Genomic DNA, 24,129 nt, shown 5'->3' with positions numbered 1-24,129 from the left:
CAGTGCAATGATGGCTGGGATTATTTTATTAGCTGTGGCCTAAATAGACTCGTGCTGACAGCCTGGAAACATCAGGTAATCCCAAGCGGGCCTCTATAAAGTGGGGTGCACGCTCGCCCCGTCAAGTCGTAGCACGGTCCTGCCTCGTTTCTCCACAGTCCTGCCGAGCCATCCAAACACTACTGCAGAAAGGGCCAAGCAAAACATCCAACCGCAGCCATGAACGGTACAGAGGGACCGGCATTCTACGTGCCTATGTCCAACGCCACCGGCATTGTTAGGAGCCCGTACGAGTATCCCCAGTACTACCTGGTGGCGCCATGGGCATACGCCTGCCTAGCCGCGTACATGTTCTTCCTCATCCTCACCGGCTTCCCCGTCAATTTCCTCACTCTGTACGTCACCATCGAGCACAAGAAGCTACGTACACCTCTCAACTACATTCTGCTGAACCTCGCCGTTTCAGACCTCTTCATGGTGTTCGGTGGCTTCACCACGACGATGTACACCTCGTTGCACGGCTACTTCGTTTTGGGACGCCTCGGCTGCAACCTGGAAGGCTTCTTCGCCACCCTGGGCGGTGAAATGGGCCTTTGGTCCCTGGTGGTGCTGGCCTTCGAGAGGTGGATGGTCGTCTGTAAGCCCGTGAGCAACTTCCGCTTCGGAGAGAACCACGCCATCATGGGTGTTGTCTTCACCTGGATCATGGCCTCCTCCTGTGCCGTGCCTCCCCTGGTGGGCTGGTCCCGTTACATCCCCGAGGGCATGCAGTGCTCCTGCGGAGTCGACTATTACACTCGTGTACCTGGCGTTAACAATGAGTCCTTCGTCATCTACATGTTCGTCGTGCACTTCATGATTCCGCTCGTCGTCATATTCTTCTGCTACGGCCGCCTGGTCTGCACCGTCAAAGAAGCCGCTGCCCAGCAGCAGGAGTCCGAGACCACCCAGAGGGCCGAGCGCGAGGTCACCCGCATGGTCATCATCATGGTCATCGGCTTCTTGATTTGCTGGACCCCCTATGCCAGCGTGGCCTGGTATATCTTCTGCAATCAGGGAAGCGAATTTGGGCCTCTCTTCATGACAGTGCCAGCCTTCTTTGCCAAGACCGCTGCTGTCTACAACCCGTGCATCTACATCTGCTTGAACAAGCAGTTCCGTAACTGCATGATCACCACCCTGTGCTGCGGCAAGAACCCCTTCGAGGAGGAGGAGGGCGCCTCCACCACTGCATCCAAGACCGAGGCTTCGTCCGTGTCTTCCAGCTCCGTGTCCCCTGCGTAAACACTCGTCCGTGACACACGATAAGCAGCGACGTGCACTGGGCTTCGACGGCGACCGACGACACAGAGACCACAAAGCGTTCAGCCCAGGGAAACGAGCGACCGCTACCACTTGCAGAAAAAAATGTTCGTCAGTTTTCCTTTTTGTATTTTTACAAAACCCAATTGGTTCAACCAAAAGACAGTTTTGAGAGAGGACAGACCATGTCCCAGTTTCAGTACATCCAGCGAGTCCAGCGTAATGGTGCATAAGATTCTTTTTGTTTTTTGATTTTTCTTCCTAAAATGCAGCAAAAGGAAAAATATCTTAACTCTCTTACAGTTGGACTCCTTATACTGGCTTTGTTGTGATTGTAGAGGCATGTATTCAAGGCAACGTAACAATAAAAAGCACTTTGCAAATTAAATCGCTCTGTTTATGTTTTGATTGAGCTGTGATGTTGTCGAAATGGTATTTTAAATTAAATCAACGATACTGATTTCTGATGAGAGCTTTAATGTATTTAGTGTATATATTCCCACCTTCAGTAAAGGCTGAGTGCTTTTTAATCTATTCTGTTTAATCAACATCAAGACAATAGATACTGAAGAGTTTTGAATTGAAAAAAGTACATACATTCCTTAAACAATTAGCAGCACCATAATTATGGATAACAGGCTCAATATGTTATTCAATGCAAGTGTACAACCGGGGCAATCCTCACTGTCACCTTGGATTAAAGGCTTTATGAAGGATGATTTGACAGATACGTATGGATGAATTAGGTAGGATCAGAACTGACGTGTTAATCCTGCTCTAGGTCAGAGTGGTGAAAATAGATTATGATTATGTATAGTTTGCCTTTCACTGGCATCTGTGTAAATAGGGACACACAGCCTCACACAACATTTGGTAACACTTTAGGTTAGGGAACACCATTCACTAACTTGAACTAGTTGCTTCTTAACATGCATATTACTAGCATATTGGCTGTTTATTAGTACTTATAAAGCACATATTAATGCACGACCATGTTTTAGATCCCTTAAACTTACCCTATACATAACTACAACTGCCTTACTTACTATGAACAAGGGGCAAATTATGAGTTTATTGAGGGAAAACTAAAATAAGGGAAAAAATAAATAAATAATAGAGAATGTGTGTTCCCTAAAGTATTACCCAATGTGGTAGCCTGTAGGGACATTGCTTACTTTGAGAACACCTCACATGGAATATTGCAATCATCATGAGTCTGTGGTGGCCAAAAATATTGCCACCCTTGCACTTTTTCCAAATAATCCTTAATGTTTCCAGACCTGATTAAATAAGTTGACACTAAAACATATTTTGGTATACACATATTTATGTTTTTGGTGTGCAAAAAAATCTGAAGACTTTATATTCCAGGTAATTTCACAGAGAAATAACAAAAATTGCCTGGACAATATTATTGGCACCTTCTAGAAGTAGTCATAGATAGATAACAAAAGAAGGTCAGACACAAGATTATAGCTAAGCGTGGACAAGCTCAAGTCTACAAATGCATGTATGCAATGTTATCTAGACGTTTAAGACTCGTGGCACTGTGGCCACCCTCACTAGACGTGGCTGCAAGAGAAAACTTAGTGGAAGTTTGCAGCAAAGGATTGTTTGAACGGTGGAAAAAGCACTTTGGTCAGCCTCAACACAGATTAAAGCTGACCTTCAGATACAAGGTATGACAGTTCCAACATCAACATGAAAGGGGGTTGTAAGGTAGGAGACCCAGGAGGACCCCCACAAAGTCATCTCTGAAGTTAGCCAGAACATGCCAAAATCCTTCACGGCCAAATCATGGAATGACCGAATAAAAGCTTTTTGCTGTCTAAGCCCTGCAGTCAAACACAGAGGAAACACTGCCTCTGGTTCTGGAGAAATCAGGCAAATACAGCTGCTCTGGAGCACAACGTTGGAAAGCGAGGCCTTTATCGAAGGGCACGGGTCTCCCAGCAGGACAATGACCTTAAACCAGTCCAGTGCTCAAGGGCCTCATTTATAAAATGTTGCAAAGAAACCATCCTAAAATTGATCTCACGATCATCTCTCAAATATGTGTATGTGTGATTCATAAAATGAACGTGACGCTAAGCACTTTTCCACGTTAAAGACAGTTTTTACAAATATGAGCGCTTGTGTGGATTTAAGCGCACACACTCTTAAGATCAAATCTGAGCGTACGCACGCTTTATAAATGAGGCCCCTAAAGCAGTCTAGATCTAAATCCCATTAAAAACTTGCGGAAAAAAGCAGTTATAAGAAATAAAGGAGAACACATTGCAGGCTTTAAGTGAAGGAACCAAAACCCAAGAATAGCAGTAAATAATACATGAATCAAAGACTACCATGTTATAAGAAACGACAAAGAACTGATGGCACCCAGGGCTACTTACCTTCTTTTGCAACGCAAAAGTATTTATTGTATGTATTTTCTGCAAATGTGTGAGACTTCTGATTCATTCGCTGCTATACATAAATAACTAGAAGACTAACGAAGTGCAGTAAATGGTAAAACTATAATAATATAACAAATATATTTTTGCAATATCAAGCAGCATATCAAAGTACCGTAAGTCTGTTATGCTGTTTGATATTGCAAACTGGTATTTTAGATCAGGCCCGTGTTTACATTAAAATAAGTTTGGATATGTAGACTACACTCAAGATAATAGAGAACTAAACAAGAAACAGCAACCGAGGAAACCAGACATAAACACAAGAAATGGGAATATAATTACAACAGAACAAATTACAACTATAACAGATGTTTGCAAATGGTGCGCGTTTCAGGTTCAGGTATCACGTCATCTTAGTTATGCGCCCATTTGTTTTTTTAACTGTACAGTGTAATTTCATACCAACACAATGAACATAGAATTGTGAATTTGTATGGAAAACTTTATTTGATAATAAAAATAGCATTCACAGACTTCTTTTTGATAGCTACATATACATTGTGATCCATCCAAACAAGAAGAAAAAAGCTTTACTGTGTAAGTCCACATCTACTTGAACTTAGACTAGTGTTATGTGTAATTTCATGAGTCAAATAAAGCTATGGACAATGCAGAATTTATATATTTATATATATGCATAGTTTCATTAAAAAAAAACAAAAAAAAAACACATTAGACCATATACATGTACTGCTTTTATCGACACAGAAAAAAGCATTTAAAATCCATAGAACTTTTCAGAGACCACAGACAGTATACAAGATCTCTAGAAAAAAAAGCAGGCTATCCATCACAACAGATATTCAACCCCCTTCCTTGAAAAACATACGTTTCCCATCCTTCCCGGAGAGAGGGAAAAATACAGCTTTACAAACGCCTGATTCTGAGTACACACGTTACCCACAGCCCCAGTGAGCAGAGTAGAAACATATTCGCATCTTCTTCTAGGTGGACATCTTTCATAAACTCTTTTTTGTACAGAGAAAAGGCAACAGTATCCTTACCTACACAGGTTTGAAGTACATACAGTAATAAAATTTGTACAAAAGACAGCAGCTGATACGTTCATTTTGATACAGTACTATTCAGATGACACTGAAGGAATTCCCTGTTCTCGGTCCTGTCGAAATGCACGAACCAGCTGTGTTCCCAAACAAACACGTATTGCGTCTGCATATCACCGAAGCTCAGTGGCTCTCTCTCTCTCTCTCTCTCTCTCTCTCTCTCTCTCGAGTATGACGGGAAACGAGTGGTGGCTCAGATTGGCAGATTGCGTCAGGTGCCGTTTTGACGTAGTCTTTTGGATCGGAACTTCTGTGCTGCAACTCTACATTCAGATCAAAATGTGTGCTGCGTCGATGTGTCACATTTATTTTCACAAGCTTGTCAAGGGATTCCATTCGTTCAGAGCATTTCAATCGCCTTTGGTACTTGACTTTATGGAGGTAAATGTGGCTGCGTAAGGGACAATTCAAAATACTTCAGTCTTTTGCTTAAAATGACTGCGAATTAGAACGGCCACCAAGAAATGTTCTCACATTTCATATATCCAGTGTTTTTTCATAGTTTAATGTATTAGCTATGTTCCTGTAGCTCAACTGGTCTGTGGTTTGTTTCCCAAGGAACACACTGACATACAGCTTGAATGCACTTTAAGTCACTTTTCAAAAAAGCGTCCGATTCATTCCTAAAATAACTTGCTTTAAGCTTAATTGTGCATATGTGCCTTTAGTTTAGACTAAGTTCTGGTGATTATGGAAGAAGAAAAAAACAAAAAACTAATTTGTGCCACAACATAATATTTTTCCACTTTCATTTTTTCCCTCTTTTTTTGCTAATGGGCGGCTCGTGCCTCAGTCCAGTGCAGTTTTAGGACTAACAAAGTCAGATATTATACAGCAGACCGAGACTGAATGATGCTTTTTTTTCATCTGGACATCCCATCGAGTTACATTTCAGTTTTTCAAAATAAATATACAGCTTAAATATATATTACTCAATTAAACAGTAGCATCATTGTCTGAGTTCAGGTTTCGCCACACGTCTATTAAAATGTACAAACAAAGAAACAAACGTTGAATGCTTGTGCTCTGGTTCAGTAAATCTCAATTTGGAGAAAAGAGGACACGCAAAGTAGACGCATTTTGGAAAAAAAGAAAAGAAAAGTCTGTGTCTTTTAACAAAACATGGATCTCACTCGCAACACAACATATAAAAACAAACTAGAAAAAGAAGCATAGTTCCGCTGCAGTGAAGCTCAGCCCTGTGGAGCTCAGATGCTGAGGTCTGCGTGGTTCTCCTTGTAAAGCCGTCTCTTGCTCGGAGAGCTCTGGACGAGGCCGAGGCCCACGCCGCTTCCGTTCGCACCGCTGGCTTTCAGTGCGTTGTAATAATCCCTAAGCTGTGGAGCAGCGCTCTCTTCCAGGTAACTTCCGTCGCTGCTGCTGTCCGATCTCCTGCGGAGGTGTCTCTCCGGAGCTCCGTTGATGAAGCATCCCTCTCTCTCAGCTTGACTGGACGGACAGCTGTTGAGCAGAACGTTCCTGTTCTTTAGGCCACGTTCAGGTGTGCGAGCGAGAGCGTGGGCCGTGGGTTTGTGGGATCGCTCAGGGGTGGACGTGAAGTAGCCCTCTTTGCTGTAGTTCCTGCGGGGAGTTTGGGGCTCTTTCTGGGGCAGGACAAGCCTTTCTGGAGTGGAGATCTGGCACAGCAGGTCCTGGGAAGAGGCTTGATAGCTTCGCTCAGGGGACTGATCTTTATATGAGCGTGTCGTTCGCCGGTCCATGGACTTGGCCCTGCGGCGGTCTGGAGAGGTGTTGCGCTTCCGGGTGGAGGAGCGATCCAAGGAGCCGCTGCGCACCTGAGACCCCGCGCTACTCTGTGCATCTATGGAGGGTTTGCGGCCTCGCCTCAGGAGATCCTGCTGGGAGGTTTTCTTCCCAAATCCACCCTCTTTCCTCAACGTTTTGAAGAGCTTGGCAATGCCGCTCTCGGACTCGGACTTCTTGACCTTGCGGTGGGAGTTGTTTTTGCTGCTGTCGGGGGACGGCGAGGGGCTGGGATGGTTGTTCCAGGAGGGCTGGTGCGGAGCGCTGGAATACAGTCCTGTGCTGCGTTCCCTCGCCGGATCGTGCTGCCTGTCTTTCGGTTGGTGCTGCTTGGGCTGGGATGGTGTGTGATGCTCTGATGTATAGCTGGACTTGGACGGATGATGAAAGGGGCCGCTGGCCAGCAAGGCCCTCACTTCCGAATTATTTTGTGGCCCGGGTGAGGGAGGGTAGCTGTCATTTGGGCCGTCTGGAAATGAATGAAGAAAGGCATTACGTTAGGCCACTAAAAAAGCTTGGCTGTTGACAGTTAAGACGTCACACAAAACTTGAACAAACAGACAGCACTTGATGTGATCGAGCATAAAAGCAAACATTTCATACAACAACATCTATACACAAGCAGGCAAAGGTTTGGACACACCTACTTGTGTTTTATTCAATCAAGTCATCTAAACGAATAAACTACACAAGTGGAAACTGACCAAGAAAATGCAAAACTATCATATATTTATTTGGGTTTCTGCAAAGTATCGCACCCAGCCTTTGCCCTAGATTAAAGCACTGAAAAACTATGATTTGTTTCATCTGACTGGGCAGCTGTGGTCGCCGCCACGAGAACGGCAGAAATCTCTACTGCTTAAGCATGTCATTTACAGACACGGTTGAGATCCAAAATCAGTGCTCCCCAAAAAATAGGAGTGGATCGAAAATTGTTGCAAATTGTCAAATGATATCATAGTAGCTCCAAAAACCTTGCTTCTGGCAACACAGATATACAGGGTCAAACACCTTTTGGTGTTTCCAGTGCCGATCCTAGACTTCTGGTGGCCCTACACAAGGCTGTGTCACCGGCGGGGGGGTGATGGGGGTTGGGATGAAAGAACTGATGAAACGCATTTGTCCGTGTTTCATTCCGTCTCGAATCGCACTCGCGGAAAGCACTCGAGAAACAGTATCCCTTCCGCGGCTCGGTATACGCTTTCAACTCGTTTTTTTTTTTGTCTCGAGCCTTGGTCAAAAGACTGTATGATATTCACGTTATATGATTTGACTGATTTTTACGTTGAGAGGGCAACAGCGCACCGCATTAAAAGAAATGATCATTCATGTTTTCATAACCGCTGGCCAAATTCAAAAACGAAACTAATATGTTTCTCATATGTCATATGGGTAACTCTTCCAAAATGAAAGGGTAACCGGTGTGGGCTAAAGCTTTCCCCACTAAGAAAGGCACTGCTGTCCTGGCTCATTCCCAGATGGGGAACTCCACTCACGGCACACACTTTACTGGTCATATATATATGTCCGGAAGTCTGTGGACCTCTGGAGGACACCCACAATCATCAACTACGGCTGACAAAAGCAGATTCTCCTCCATAGAGCCTGGTCTACGTCCTTTGGAGGCCAGGTACTCAATATCTCACTGAAAAAGATGGGGATTTTATGTCAGATTCCCTTCTGATGTACTTTATGGCTTTGACTGAGGCAGTACAAAAGGCTGAAAATCAGAGATCCAATTGGGGGCCAAGCTTATGATGAAGGCACAGTGAGTGGGGGCTAACGGGTAGTAGAGGTCTGCGTGGGACAGTCCCGCTCCCACGAGGTTTTATTCCGCACCCACCTGCTCCCGCGATATATTCTCTTTGTTCACCCGCTGTCCGCTTAGAATAATTTTCTTTCCGACCCGACCGTTTTTAGATCTCGTTTCCAGGATCTCACATTTAAACAGTAGGAAAAGTGTCGCAGAGAAAAATAAATAAATACGACACCTGTCATTTAAAATTATAGGCTAAGCAAAATATAAACAAAACCGAGTTGAACGTTATTCAGGACAGCGCATCCTCACTTTGCTCCATCCTTATTCTGCTCTGTCTCTCATCACAACCTGCCTGTTCTGTCACCACCGGTAGGGTACAACCTGCTCTGAGGACCGTTATGCACATGCTGCGTGCACGGACCCCGCAAATGAAATGCGTGACGCAGAGAGCACTGGTTCATGCATGCAGCGCGTTCATTACAGTCCTGAGTGCAGGCTGTACAATGAGAATAAAGCGCAGATATGCTGTTCTGAAAGGACGTTGGGAATAGGATATTGTTAAACCGCCTGTTCCCGTTCAAATTACACCAGAGTTACCGACTGCTACTGCGTTTTATTCGGGAATTTAATCCCGTGTCGCAAGAAATCTGGTCTGCAGACCTCTAACGGGTAGCTTGGACCGACTACAGTTCTTGCCACCTGTGGTCTCTATGGTAGCTGTTTAGTTCTATTTTTTTTAGGTTTTATTTTCCCAAATATGCAACTCTTTATATTCCCAAAACTATGCACATTTTTTTGTGTGTTTTCATGGGCTTCAAGAAGTTTGCAGAGAGATTCGAGCCTTATCATCAGCCGTACTGTGTCCAGACTCATGGACTTGAACTGGTTGCATCCTATGAGGATGTGCAGTGCTGGGGTCCCAAGGACCGGTTCGAGAAGCACTGCTTTAGAGCATACTATGCCATTATGTTGATACAAGAAAGATATGCCAAGGACAAATGGACAACAGTGTTAAAGTTAGTCAGGGTAGCAACAAGATGGGGTGGTATAGAAAATGTGCATTTCTGAAACCAATGGCCTTGGCAAATCCTTGCAGATGTGTCTTTAAGACATCTGCTTACTCCCGGAAACTGCTGTTCATGAGCAGCGTATGCAACTACAGTAATTATTGTCATCCACATTATGGCTCATGGTATTTACCTACATAAACAATACAGCAACTATCAGTTGCTCTTAATGTCAAATCTAAGGAATTCTGTAAAACTTTAGTATAGGGACCAATTCTCACTATTAACTAGTTGTTTATTAGCATGCCTATTATTAACATATTGGCTGTTTATTAGTACTTATAAAGCACATTTTCTTTGTAACCATATTCTACATTCCTAATCCTACCCAAAACCTAAAATTAACAACTACCTTACTATTAATAAGCAGCAAATTAGGAGTTTATTGAGGCAAAAGTCGTAGTTAAGAGCGAGAACTGGACCTTAAAATAAAGTGTGACCGAGAACTCCTCCTGGTCCACTGAACACAGCCGTTTTTTCTTCCTATTATTTTACTTTATTTAAAGGTTAGATTTTTGAGAAGAAGGATAAACACCACAGACATTTGTATGGCCTGTTTTGCTTAGATTCATCAAGGGTACTAACATTTGTGGAGGGAATACAAGTCCAGAATACAAAATCACACTCATTTCATTACTTGCTTATGGGTGAATCTAACAAAACTTGTTCTATGGGTAATAACAAAAGAGACTTTTTATTTTTATAAATTTTTTGTAATGCTATCCTTTTTTTTTGTGAGCCAGGCAAGTTCTTATAGCATTCACCCATCTGTGCTATCCGTGATATGAGAGCATTGCCGTGTCCACACATCCACACACTGTCCATCACACAGGCATCTGAGCACAAATCCACTGAGCATGCGATCAGAGGCCAGCGGCTGGATGGATTCACCGGGTGAGATGAGAGTGCGTGTGCCTAAGCGGGGTTTATAGCGTGTGACTGGGTGACAGGAAGGGTTGACACACAGAGCATCCTTTACAAACCGTGGCTTGGTTTTGACCCATTAGGTAGAAGCAGGGCTCGCCCAGCTTATCATTCCTCAGACAGGCAGCGAGATGGGGGCCCATCATAGCTGAGGAGCCCGCCACAGAACGAGAGATCGGGGAGAGAAAGAAACAGAGATGAATAAAGAGAAAGGAGACATGCAGCACTCAGACAAATCACAACAGTTTTATTGGCTGACTGAAGACTATTCAGAAGAACTGAAGATCTCACTCTCTAGATGAACACATCAGACGACCTAACAGAGGCGGAGGAAGCAACAATTTTATGGTAGAGAAGAAGAAGAAAAGACAGCTCAGGATAGATTAAAACACAAAGACCGAACGCTTTGAAACAAAATGCAAAAAGCACAAGACATTAAGTAGAGGGTTAACTTGTTTGTTACCCACCATACTCTGGGACGGATCCGTCTCCTCTCTTCAGCACCAGTCGAGCTCGCCTGCCTCCGGTCTTGATCAGCTCGATGGCGCGAGAATGCTTCATATTTTTCGTACTTTCACCGTTGATCTCCAGTATTTCATCACCAACCTGTAATGAGGCGGACACCACCATGAGCTTATGGGAGGCTCAAGAGGGCATCATGAGCGGCGGCTGACGAACAAAACTGGGTGCTTCTCACAAATCAACATGCTATCTGTTAAAAGCTGAAAACATACACTTGTGCTACTGGTTAACATATCTTGACAGATACTGAATTTGGTTAAGTGTAAAAAAACAGTTAGCTGCTAGGGATGTAACGATATCAAAATCTAACAATACAATATTATTGCGGTATGAAGTCCACAATACAATATTTATTGCGATATATAAAAAGAAAAAAAGACAAATGAGGAATTGGGAAAAATTTAAATTGTGTACATTTTAAAGTTAAATTATTCTATCTAATGCACTTTGAGAGTTAAGAGCTCCAACTAAGAAGACTTAAGTCAGAAAAAAGTCAGTGAATTGACTTGTACCTGGGACACAACCCTCTTTTTATTTGTGATATACTGTCTCAGTCTAAATTACATTCACACTGGTGTTTTAGGAAGACAAACAAATTAGAATATAATCATAATAATAACATCAATTACAGTAATAGACATACATTTTAAAACAATTGCACTGTAAAATAAATGAAAATGACTAGGCCTATTTCATAGGTATATAATTTTTTCTTTACACTACAGTAGGGAAATTACAATAATTCTGTCCTAATTTCTACACTTGAAAGATATATTTTTGGACTGCAATGCATTTAAACCGCTAGCTGTCTGCCATTAATACTGCACTTTTAAGCTTTTATTTTGACAGAAACAGCAGTAGAGCTTTTATTTTGAAGGAAAACTCCAGCTTCAGTGAAAACAGGCTTATAAAAACACTTCTCACTACGCATCTGGTGAAATGCTGTGATCATCTGCTGTGAAAATAAAGCCTAACTGGTGGCTGTTGTGTTCCTAAATGCACGCTAAACTCACAGAATGTGCAATAAACGAGTTCACTGCATTCATTCAGTGTGAACGGAGCCATTCTGCGACGCAGAAAACCCCGGATCACGAGCTGATCGCTTGAACGAAGTGTGCGCTTTACTTTAAAACACGCAGCGAAAACAGACTTGACGACTGATTGAGCCATATTGTGCTTTCAGCTTGAGTTCGTCTTGCCAAAGCATAATGGCCCAAAACAAATATATATTAAAAACTACACTTTTTGCCCAGAAGACCTTTCGTTTCATATCGTCATGTGACCACGACAATATCGAGACAGTTTTGTTTGCATCCCTATTTGCTACTGTTCGTAGTAGAATGCTAATCTCGGTTTAGAACCTGAAAGAGAACTGAAGCAGTAATGACATACACACAGGCTTCTAATGCCAAAGTTGTAGGTAACCGTCAATTTTGTCCCAACACACCAAGCAAAAATCAAGCTGCCAAAATGAGCAGCTGGTGTATGCATCTGAACACCAAGGGTCAGCGGTTTTAAAGAGGACCGGACAGATTTCCACACAGCAGCATGAAACGGTCTCTGGTCGGCTGTGGAAAGAGCAAGTGAGGAAGACGAAGGCTTCGGGTAATGATAAGACATCCATCAGTGGCCTGAATAGACTAATAGTCCTCACAGACTGCAGTTGCTAGTCATTACTAAAGACAATACTCATTTCAGTCACAACATCTGCTGATCTAGAAGTCATTTGTTATACTTCACGTCTCATTTGAACAGTTTAAGCAGCTGATATGTGACTGTTGTGCTTCGAGGACTGCTGTGTGTGTGACCAGGAGCAGGCCGACAGACTTTCCGTCATTCTGCCGTATGCATTTTACGCCCCTTTCTTTCTTTTGTATTGATATATCAAAATAAAAGCTTTTGTTCTGTACAAAGAAAAAAATGTGGACTTTTGCTTCATTTAAGAAAAACGTATGCTTGTATTCAGAAGCTGTTCTCTGGAAGAAAAGCTCCCTGTACTCTTACCCTCATCTTGCCGTTTTTGGCAGCGGCTCCATCCTCAGCTAATCGCAGCACGTACAGATCCATGTTGTACTCCTTACCGCCTCTCAGACTGAAGCCGAAACCTTTACTCTCCCTCTCCAGATCAACCGAGTAATACTCTGCCTCCTAGACACACAAACACAACTAAATCACTAAACAAACCTGGCAACGAGTTCATTTCACAGTGCGTGCACTTACCCAACAGACTACTGAGTAACAGAAGCTGACTGCATGGGTCAGGCTCAGGGCTAGTACCCAGTTATTGTGATCAGTAAGTACAGGCAAAACAGGACTTTTTGAGAGAGGTGTAAAAAACACTTTTTGTATTAATTTGTTTGATATATCTGTAAGATGTTTCTCTTAGACAGCACTGTGATCAGATGGAGGCTTTTGCTCTTTAGAAATAGACCTCGCGTGTTTCTTCTTGGCAAACTTGTATTGCGTGCTTGTACAGTACAGATGGTCATAACACTGTTTGGAATCAGAAACATGTGCAATGCTAAGCCGCCACACATCTAACACATCAAATCTAATTTTTGAGTTGTTTGTGCAATCTGGCAACCACAACAATGGAATTCACAAACAATATATGTTACATTGTCATTTGCTAATAAAAAAAATAAAACATGTTCAGCCTGATATTTATGCCAAATGATGCGCTCTCAATTTCAATTTTGATGTTTCAGCTCATCTCCAGATTTATATACTATCTTGGAGATGTAAATTAGGACATTTGTGTTTAATATCTGACAAGGATGGAATAAATAGTGAATTCTTCAATCCTTTAAAGTAGACATATGACATTTAAACACATTTACATTTAAAAAAGGAGAATATTGTTAACTTTTAAAAAATGCTAACAAATGAAGATAAATAAAACAAGTATTAGCGCATGTTATGTGTTTTTCAGTGTAGGGTTAGGATTAAAGTTACACATCTGTTATTTCAGTGTTTTGTCTTCTTAATAAATCAGCAAATCTGTGTTTTGTTTTGTCCGTTATGAGGTATTGGAGTGAAGATTGATGTGAACATTTCTTTTAGGCATTTCAGCTTTCACATTGATTCGTAAAAAAGTAAAAAAAAAAAAAAAAAAAAAATCGACAAATCATCAAGAAGTTCAAAAGCGAGTGCAGATCCTGTATTTTTCATTTGAAGTCATTACAATTTTTATTGATCTACGCATCCTAGTATTGTTTGAGCGCAGTAATTTCACATTTTTTCACATCTTTCTGATTTGTTGGCATTTTAGCACAAGGCTGCAAAATGATTAAAAAAAAAGGGTCTGAAAATGGTTCACTCTGGGCACAAGTTCAGCCTTAAGAACAGACTTAAAAAAAGGTTACAAACCAACTAGTAATCTGCTAGTAGTACTAGTCCTGATCCCCGAAAACATTTCTATCCCAGTTTAAGAAAGACTTCACAACCTGTCCCTCTTCATCTAGAGTTAGTGCTCGACACACACACACACACACACACACACACACACACACACACACACACACACACACCTGTCCTGACGAGAGCCTCTCACCTGACTGTAGGATGCTGGTTGGGTCAGAGCTTGTTTGGGTTTGTTATTCCTGCTGGATGAACAGAAAAGAACAGTCATGATACTAATAACTTTTTATTATCATTATTGTGAGTATCATTACTAAATCAGGGCATACATACTGTACATCCATACAAATGTACAGATCGTAGTGAAGTGTGTGTGTTTCACCTGGGCTCTGTGTTGCTCTGAGGTGTGTGTGTGTGTGTGTGTGTTTCACCTGGGCTCTGTGTTGCTCTGAGGTGTGTGTGTGTGTGTGTGTGTTTCACCTGGGCTCCGTGTTGCTCTGAGGTGTGTGTGTGTGTGTGTGTTTCACCTGGGCTCCGTGTTGCTCTGAGGTGTGTGTGTGTGTGTGTGTTTCACCTGGGCTCTGTGTTGCTCTGAGGTGTGTGTGTGTTTCACCTGGGCTCTGTGTTGCTCTGAGGTGTGTGTGTGTTTCACCTGGGCTCCGTGTTGCTCTGAGGTGTGTGTGTGTGTGTGTGTTTCACCTGGGCTCTGTGTTGCTCTGAGGTGTGTGTGTGTGTGTGTTTCACCTGGGCTCCGTGTTGCTCTGAGGTGTGTGTGTGTGTTTCACCTGGGCTCTGTGTTGCTCTGAGGTGTGTGTGTTTCACCTGGGCTCGTGTTGCTCTGAGGTGTGTGTGTGTGTGTGTGTGTTTCACCTGGGCTCTGTGTTGCTCTGAGGTGTGTGTGTGTGTGTGTGTTTCACCTGGGCTCAGTGTTGCTCTGAGGTGTGTGTGTGTGTGTTCACCTGGGCTCTGTGTTGCTCTGAGGTGTGTGTGTGTGTGTGTTTCACCTGGGCTCTGTGTTGCTCTGAGGTGTGTGTGTGTGTTTCACCTGGGCTCTGTGTTGCTCTGAGGTGTGTGTGTGTGTTTCACCTGGGCTCTGTGTTGCTCTGAGGTGTGTGTGTGTGTGTGTGTGTTTCACCTGGGCTCCGTGTTGCTCTGAGGTGTGTGTGTGTGTGTGTGTGTGTGTTTCACCTGGGCTCTGTGTTGCTCTGAGGTGTGTGTGTGTGTGTGTGTGTGTGTGTGTTTCACCTGGGCTCTGTGTTGCTCTGAGGTGTGTGTGTAGTGGTGATGGTGGCGATCTTCTCTGCGTTGGTCAGCAGCGATGCGTTTGACGTCTCTGTTTGGGCAGAGAGAAAGAGTTGTTTTAAAACACTGCTAAATCACGTTTCGGCAGTCATCGGAGTCCGAGCATGCGAGAGAACACGAGCAAAACAGACAACTCTGAAGGGAAAGATGCTGTGGATTCATCTGTACTGTTGACCAACATCATGGGTCTTCAGATTGTTCTAGGTTTTGTGATGTTTTGACCTATTTTTCATTAGTTGTGTCCCCAGCAGCACGGTCAAATCAGAGAGACTGTCGATCTGCTGGGCTACTGCATCATCTCTAGATACAGGCATACTCCAGAATTCAGATTCTAGGCCATAAGCCACATGAAATATGAGCAAAAAAGTAATTAATTCATCACAGCACCACCTTGTGGCCAGTTCTTATAAAAAATGGTAGAAAGGATAATATCTATATATCTGCATGTACATAAAAGTTTGAGCTGAGCACTGCCTGATCTCTCTGCCCTCCTACCATGCGTTCATGTGTGAGAGTTCAAAATATCCTGATGTTTTGTGCTCCGCCCTCCAGGACCGTGAGCGACGATTGGTTTAAGGCTGTTGCTGTCCTCAATAAACAGTCAGAGCATCTGTCACAGAATTGGATGTTGTCATCCAATTTCTTCAGTTCTTTACAGCTTTTTTGATATTTAAAAGCATTTGTGTGTGACGCATCAACAACACTGAATCAAACGGAGCGAGGCGCCAGAGGAACCCAAACCAAACTCCAGTCTAACCGCCTGCCGACACCTCCACGATCCTGTAGACAAGCTTAAAGAGTGCTTTGCTTTGGACTGGATTCAGCTCTCAGTTCTGAGCATCATTAGGGGGAAGTCGTGGCCTAATGGTTAGAGAGGCGGACTCGTAATCCAAAGGTTGTGAGTTCGAGTCTCGGGCCGGCAGGGATTGTAGGTGGGGGGAGTGAATGTCCAGCACTCTCTCCTTCAGTACCACGGCTGAGGAGCCCTTGAGCAAGGCACCGAACCCCCAACTGCTCCCCGGGCGCCGCAGCATCAATGGCTGCCCACTGCTCCGGGTGCGTGTTCACTTGGCCGTATGTCACTTCACATATTCATATTGAAACCACACAGAGCTGTGCTTTCATTATGAAGACTCAAAATTCCTTCATCTGATTCTTCTGATTTGATGTAAGGTGGTGCCTGGTCTGAACCACTGCTTTAAACTGTCTCATGCCATGAACCTCACAGTCTCCACTGTCTTGTTCTTAAATGCTTTTGCTTCATGGGAATTATTAAACAGGTCAGCAGCTCTATTTACACAGACAGCGTTCGTTTCAATCATAATGAAGTCATACACAGAGTTTTCAAGATGAGCGTACTAGCCATCGTCCAGCTTCTGTTCTTTGTTTTAAATAGCAGACATGATATCGATTATTGCGGGTCTTAACTAGGAGACCACGAGCATATGAATGCTGTTTCCCGCTCTCACAGCTCGTTCTGTGTGTTATACGTCATTACACCACGTCTGTGAAATTTCCAGTTTCAGTTTTCAATCCGGTCAAGTGTTGATGGATTAGAAAAACAACCACTCAGCGTAATAATGACCGAAACCAGCACATCTCCACAGGAGCGGTGCTGAAAGAGTGGAGATCTCCGTCCGGTGCCAGAAACCTGCAGCGTTAACGAGAGGGACGCTGATCTCCGAACTCACCGTCTCCGGGTATGATGCGCAGCGAGACAGCGTTGCCGGCCTCTTTGATGAGGTTGACGATGTCCGAGTGCGATTTGTTGGTGATGGAGCAGCCGTTGACCGCCAGGATCCGATCACCCACCTTCAGCTTCCCGCAGCGGTCAGCCGGACTGCACTCGATGATCCGGCCTATTTTATGAGGCATGGCCGTGTTCCCCGCTGTATGTGTGTGTGTGTGTGTGTGTGTGTGTGTGTGTGTGTGTGTGTGTGTGTGAGTGTGTGTGTGTGTGTGTGTGTGTGTGTGTGTGTGTGTGTGTGTGTGTGTGTGTGAGTGTGTGTGTGTGTGTGAGTGTGTGAGTGTGTGTGAGTGTGTGTGTGTGAGTGTGTGAGTGTGTGTGTGTGTGTGTGTGTGTGTGTGTGTGAGTGTGTGAGTGTGAGTGTGTGTGTGTGTGTGTGTGTGTGTGTGTGTGTGAGTGTGTGTGTGTGAGTGTGTGTGTGTGTGTGTGTGTGTGTGTGTGTGTGTGTGTGAGTGTGTGTGTGTGTGTGAGTGTGTGTGTGAGTGTGTGAGTGTGTGTGTGTGTGTGTGTGTGAGTGTGAGTGTGTGTGTGAGTGTGTGAGTGTGTGTGTGTGTGAGTGTGTGAGTGTGTGTGTGTGTGTGTGTGTGTGTGTGTGAGTGTGTGTGTGTGTGTGTGTGTGTGTGTGTGTGTGTGAGTGTGTGAGTGTTTTTCCAGAGGCAGAAGGGAAAAAAACAAAGGGAGAGAAAGAGACAGAAGAGGACAAAAAATAAGTGACTTCAAACTAAAATAATTTCTTAACAGCATTTTCTCATGTCAAGTAAAGCCTGCCAACCTTCAATGACACAATCTGAACGGCAAAAATCAAATCACAGTCATGAATCGATCACATCCATTGTTCTACAGGTCATCTCTCAGATTTGTTGCTGTGGGTAGGGATGGGCGTATCGATACTGATGCGAGTATCGAAAGTATCTATACTCAAATATAAAATATGGATACTAAGGTGTGTTTCATTTACCAGTAATTTTGTTTATTTAACAAAAAATAATGCATACAATATGGATTAAATTGGACAAATAAGTATCGTATCGATCTCGATGATACTGGCCTTTAAAAGTATCGGTATCGTATAGAAAACAGAGTAAGTGTTGTCGCACACAAGCATCGTACCGAAGGTGGAGCCGGCGTCAGGCCGCGACACGGACGACACGATGACGAAGCCGAAACCCTCGTTCTCGGCGCGCTGGATCTCCACGTCGTAGGGCTGCAGGGCGGCGGGCGTCATGTTGACCACGGTGCTGCCGGAGCCGCCGCCGCCGCCGCTGCCGATGCCGCTGGTGCTGCCGGAGCCCGAGCTGACAGTGTTGAGCGAGTTCTGGCTGCCCTGCGGCGTGCGCTTCTCCTCCGTCAGCGACGGCGCCTGCGTGCTGCTGTGGTGAGAGGAGGCCGGGGACGGCGGCACGTCCGCCTCGCCCTTATACACTGCACACACACACACACACACACACACGATGAGGCTCGTCAGTACACCTGCATGATCTGTGATCCTACACACCCACAAATGCACTGTGGTGGTCAGTCTCTCACAAGGGCAACCTTAATGATTTAAATGTCCTATTTAATAACAGAAGAACTGACACACTGTGGTTTAAATAGCTTTCCGTCTTGCATTTTACGTCTCAAAATTAGGGATGTGAAAAAGGTGGAATTAGCAGAAATGCTTTGACACAATCTCTTATTTACAGGCAAACATTTGACTGTTTGCTGGTCTACTGAAATGATAGTTGTGCATGCCTTATGTAAATAACACATCGTTTAGCATTTGATTGCATATCTGTTGCTGCGATAAGTGTGGCCCTAAAGTTTGTGATTTTGTCTTCTTTTTTTTTTTCACGATACAGCGCGGCCTCTCGTACATTATTGCTTACATATACAGTTTGGGTGGCCGCGGTACATTATAAAAGTAGTCCAAAAAACCGCAACCCATGGCTCTGTAATTTTTCCCGCGACTGTATTTTCTAAATAGCGCACTTGTGCCGTTACCCTGGCAACACTGGTGATGTACCCTCGTCACACAATGATAGATAACCTTCCGCGCTGCGATGACGGGAAGAAGCTGGGGTCAAACCTTCTCAAACGATTAATCTGCGTTAAACAAATATTAACGCGTACATTTTTTTTGATTAATCGCATGCGTTAACGTTGACACCCCTAGTTAATATATAGGCTATCATTTTATGTCACACCTTTGCATGATGTGAGCTTCTTTCCCAGCATCTCAGTAATAAAGTGTTCATATTTAAAATATGTGCACAGTACCAACAATTACAGTACGGTGCTTGCCAGTGGTCTAAGAGAATTTCGAAACTTTTGTAATGATCTCTTTGATCTCTCTGAACTCTAAAGTGGCAATGAAATTAGCACACAACCTTGTGGTAGTTTATGCTTTCTCAATATTCCAGAGTTGTGAATCCAACAAATGTTGAAATGTTAGTGTGTTTAAATAATGTAATTGACTTAGATTAGAAAATTTGTAAATACTACTCTGAATCTGAACAAGCATCATAGCATTTCAGATTTCAACACAGGTAGTAATGCTCTTGGGTTTGTTGCTTTGGGCCTTTGCTTACTCCTGAAGCCATGTTTCAGTAACTAAGTAAGCCCAAATAATAATAATAACAATAATAATAATACAACATGATGATGCATTTCAGCAGTCATCAACATCGTAAATCCTCCTTTTTTATATTTACATTTTTTTTAACAAATGTGTGTACATTTATAACACTATACTTTGTATTATATTACCTTTGCATCAAATTACAAAAAACTAGTTAACGCTAATGCAAGGGTGTTTCAGAGCGTCTATGGTAAATATTACATTGTTCTCTCTGCCGTTATCAGTCTCTCTCCATTTTGTTGTGAAAACATTATCATTAAGATTTTCTTTTGCTATTTGAAACCTGGAAATGTGAGAAAGGTCCATAGGATTTTCAGCATGTTATGCTGTAGTGTTATAAGTGATGAAAAATTAAACAGAAATACATATGAAAAAAACAATTAAATGAACTATCAAACTTGAAAATGAAAATCAAACTTGAAAAGGAGATGCCAGTGCAGGCGTACCTCCGTAAGCGGTTTTGCGGCGGACGGTGAGGTTGACGTGACCCTGTTTAGCCGCCTGCTGCATGAGCTGCACCACCAGCTGGTGAGACTTCCCCACCACCGCCGTGCCATCCACACAGATGAGCTCGTCTCCGGAGCGCAGACGGCCGTCCTCATCCGCTGAGCCGTACTTCACTATGTGCCCTATGTAGATCTGCCATGCATTTCATGTGAAGAACACCGGTAAGCAGGACAGCTCTCGTGGCATAAGCCGATTCATGTAAATCATTGTCTCTGTGTTTCTCTGATACCGGGACCCTGTCCTTCATATCACGCTTAACACACTGGAGGTGAAGCTACCACATAGCAGCTGTCTCCATTCAGATCAATGCAAGGTGTGTAAGAGAGCAGCAGTGATCGGGACAGACGTGCAGCATCAGCTCTGCTCTTACATACAGTTATTGTTGGAAGGATGCATGTATATTTGAGTGTGTTCTCTGACTCACCGGTTCTCCAGGTTCATTTCCCCCCAGGATCCGGAAGCCAAAGCCCGTGTCTTTCCTCCAGAGGAAAATGTCTTGTTCTTGAGACTCTGGTACTGAAAAAAATAAACAAATCTGTTTATTTGGTAGCATGTCTCTACGTTACAAAGGAGATACACTGATTGCAATGCAGATATATTACAGAGGCTCTAAATGTTTATAAGACTTCTATTGTCAAAAAGCACACATACTTTTACAAAGCTCAGATTTGTAAAGTATAAATTCTTAGTACAAAATGAACACACCTGTTCTATAGATAGCACTAGGATTCTACAGCTATTGTTAGTACTTCATTTGCATATATGCGTTATGAAAAGACTGCAGATGGGTGAGGTGTCTAACGCTGTTCCCACACTGACTGTCAGACGAAGCCTCGGCCAAGCAGTATTTATGAGCAGAACGCTCACCTCACCACATAGGGAACAACATAATGTTAACCACAGACGCTTAGCATGGAGCATTTAATTGGCCCGTTCACACAGTTCATTTCAGAGGTCTGGATCTGCCAAGCTCACTCCGTGTGGAGCATTTAACAGGCCTGGCTGGGAATTGGCACTATGAGCGCGAGGCATCAGGAGTCGCCCAACAATCTGGCACCAAACCGGCCTGTGAGCACATGGACATCTACTCAGGTACATCCTAAAATCATACTGACATAACCTTCAGAACAACAGGCATACACATTAGATATAACAAAGGCGGGGGCACAAATTAATGCAATATACGGGACTCTTAGACTATGGGCACTTTTATGTTCTTTGGTCATATTTTAAAAAATACATATCATTTTGGACAAATTCCTCTTTCTTTGTTAAACTAACAATAAAACCACCTTAACTTTTTACTACCTTTCTATTATGATTTTTTTCATACTGTTCAACCTCCTTATAGGTGTCAAAATCACTGTTTTCTCCTTGTCGCACACCCAGACTTTTAAACTTCAACAATGAAAATATAGTTTAAAAATATGACTTATCTGGTAACTATTAATGTACCTGAATTAAGCACTAGTAAAATAATTAAAACACATTATAGTATTTAATGTGAGACCACTATCAATATTACTTTTTATACAAAATATAGCTGTCGCACAGTATTGGTGTCATTTCCAGCACAACACTGTACTGTCTCTTTAAGAAGTCTGTGTGAAAGAATGTCTCGGTGGTTTCTATGGAAGTGTAGAGTGACATCAGAGCACATGTTGGACATGGAGGAATTTAAATTTTCATCAACAACATATGAAGAAAAATCAAGGTAAATATTGCTTGATCAGTTCATATATTTATTCTATGTCATTTCCAAACATGCTGTACCTTCAAGGGTGTTTTTAAAAAGCTAAACATTTTAAGTTAAATAAGAGTATTTTTTCATACATGAAATGCTAAGTATTAATTCAAAGCTAATCAGTGAAGATATCTTCCATTTTTTCACAAAAAACTACAGAGATGTCATTTCCACCACACTGCCTCTGTGCTGGAAATGACATTTATGGTTACAAAGTACAATTGATATGTTTAATGATGAGTTTAAGACTTTTTCTAATAAATATCTCTGCTGTTTCTCTACATTCACGTTAATTCATTGTCATTTCCATCACCGTACATTTTTTTAAATATTTAAAATGTTCTCATCACACACTCATCCACAATTTATGAGATCATGCTCTACTTAATATAAAAAATCAAGTTATTTATCTTCTAATAAGCTCTTACCCAAGTGTGACAGGTGTACAGTTCAGCATTTGGTCCTGAGGGCAGTTAATTTATCTCATTGACAAATGTATAATTATTGTACATTGTGGAAAAACTGGTAAAACTAGTTAGAAAAATTATCTTAGACAATTCTTGAGTGGCATAAGTTTATCTATTTTTTAAATAACAGCTGTATATTGAGATGTGGTGATGACATTTGTTCATTGCAGGTCGAAAAAATGTAAAATATTAACAATTTCTCTTGTAATCTAAGTTTGTCCTCTTACAGACCTTAAAACTAGACAAATTATTTAAACTTATGAGACTGTGTTACGTGACTTTTGAGTTTTTTTAATTCAACTTCACAAGGCTAAAAGTGCCCCTAGTTGAAGAAACGCCCGTACTGTATATGCATATCATCTGTAGGGCACCAGAATGCAGTGTGCTTACATTGAGTCTTCCTCTTCAAATACTCTATAACCACGTGTAACTGCTGAGAATGGGTCATACGTAATGAAGAGTGTGTGACAGAAACGGAAAAAATGCAATCTTTTAACAACCGTGGTTTCAGTGGCTTCAATTACTAAATCCTGTTTTTACTTGTTTTTTTTTACAATGTGTCCTGTATCCAAATGTTAAACTACAAATTTAATATGCTGAATAAGTACTGTACTGTAAATCACTATGTAAGTAAGTGTAAATAATGTGAAACACAAGGTCATGCAAATCATGCATTTGGCATTACTAAAATCATGATCTACTGTGATACTGTGGATCACGACATTATTAAATTGGCTTAGATCGGTAGGACTATCAGAAAACTCTGGTTTATGCATCCCTGCCTTTGCTGAATTATTTGTATCCGGTGGGGATAAAAACATCACGTCCACACGTTCCAACGTCCCGATCTAAATCAAATGATTTGCTATACGCGCTTCGAAACAGTGAATCATTTTGCGACGCAATGGTTTAAATCATTTGGAGTTTCAAACAGCTCTGTTGATACCGTGTTCTTTGCTCGCTTTCTCTATATAATGTACAATGTTTTTACTAAACTGTGATCACTTAAAACAGTTTCCGTCGCATTAAAAGCAGTGTAGCTGGGTCTACCTCCACTACCCTCTACAATGCGAGTAAATCACTTGCATATGCGACTAATCTTCACTCTGGGCGACTAAATGATGTCTAATATTAGCCAGATATATTTTCACTGGCTGAGCGCTTCAGAGTTTCACTCTCCGTCAGGCGATCTGTGCTGTTTCTCAGTTCATCTGAATGGATGCGCAGCATCTGTTGTACGTTGCTTTGGATGAAAGTGTCTACTAAATAAATACACTTTAAATGTTAAAATAGGTTATATTGTTATTTTGGCATAACTTTGATTCAAATGAAAGTTTTGGTATTTCTCTGAAAATAAATGCATTGCAGTGCTGTGTGAAATTAAGAATGTTAAGGAATATTAATTTTGTATAATAATGTGTGTTAATGAAAGAATTAATAGACTCCTTTAAACAATAAGAGTGGTGTGACAATACTTTCGCTGGTATCGTACCATGAGATGTAATGTATCGTGACGGCTCTAAT

At 42.4% G+C, this 24,129-nt stretch overlaps 2 protein-coding genes across 4 annotated transcripts in view; one reads left to right on the top strand and one right to left on the bottom strand.

Annotated features, from left to right (window-relative positions):
* Window positions 1–219: 219 nt before the first annotated feature.
* Window positions 220–1,284, top strand: rho (rhodopsin). Its single transcript, XM_058783869.1, has one exon. The coding sequence runs from the start codon at window positions 220–222 to the stop codon at window positions 1,282–1,284; it is 1,065 nt and encodes a 354-aa protein (XP_058639852.1).
* Window positions 1,285–4,187: 2,903 nt separating this feature from the next.
* magi1a (membrane associated guanylate kinase, WW and PDZ domain containing 1a) overlaps window positions 4,188–24,129 on the bottom strand; it is a 75,637-nt gene continuing 55,695 nt past the window's right edge. For all 3 annotated transcript variants that reach the window (XM_058784083.1, XM_058784085.1, XM_058784086.1), the window contains 9 exons: window positions 20,819–20,910; window positions 20,334–20,526; window positions 18,378–18,689; window positions 17,212–17,409; window positions 15,464–15,551; window positions 14,412–14,463; window positions 12,863–13,006; window positions 10,804–10,942; window positions 4,188–7,055 (listed from right to left, as the gene is read on the bottom strand). In XM_058784083.1, coding sequence (XP_058640066.1) covers window positions 6,031–7,055; window positions 10,804–10,942; window positions 12,863–13,006; window positions 14,412–14,463; window positions 15,464–15,551; window positions 17,212–17,409; window positions 18,378–18,689; window positions 20,334–20,526; window positions 20,819–20,910 — 2,243 coding nt within the window. In that variant the 3' untranslated portion in view covers window positions 4,188–6,030. The remainder of the gene's footprint in view (window positions 7,056–10,803; window positions 10,943–12,862; window positions 13,007–14,411; window positions 14,464–15,463; window positions 15,552–17,211; window positions 17,410–18,377; window positions 18,690–20,333; window positions 20,527–20,818; window positions 20,911–24,129) is intronic.

The sequence above is a fragment of the Onychostoma macrolepis genome, chromosome 08 (genome assembly GCF_012432095.1).
Source record: "Onychostoma macrolepis isolate SWU-2019 chromosome 08, ASM1243209v1, whole genome shotgun sequence".
NCBI classification, from domain to species: Eukaryota; Metazoa; Chordata; class Actinopteri; order Cypriniformes; family Cyprinidae; genus Onychostoma; species Onychostoma macrolepis.
Note: the sequence above shows the minus strand (reverse complement) of the source record. Positions and strands in the feature narration are given on the sequence as shown.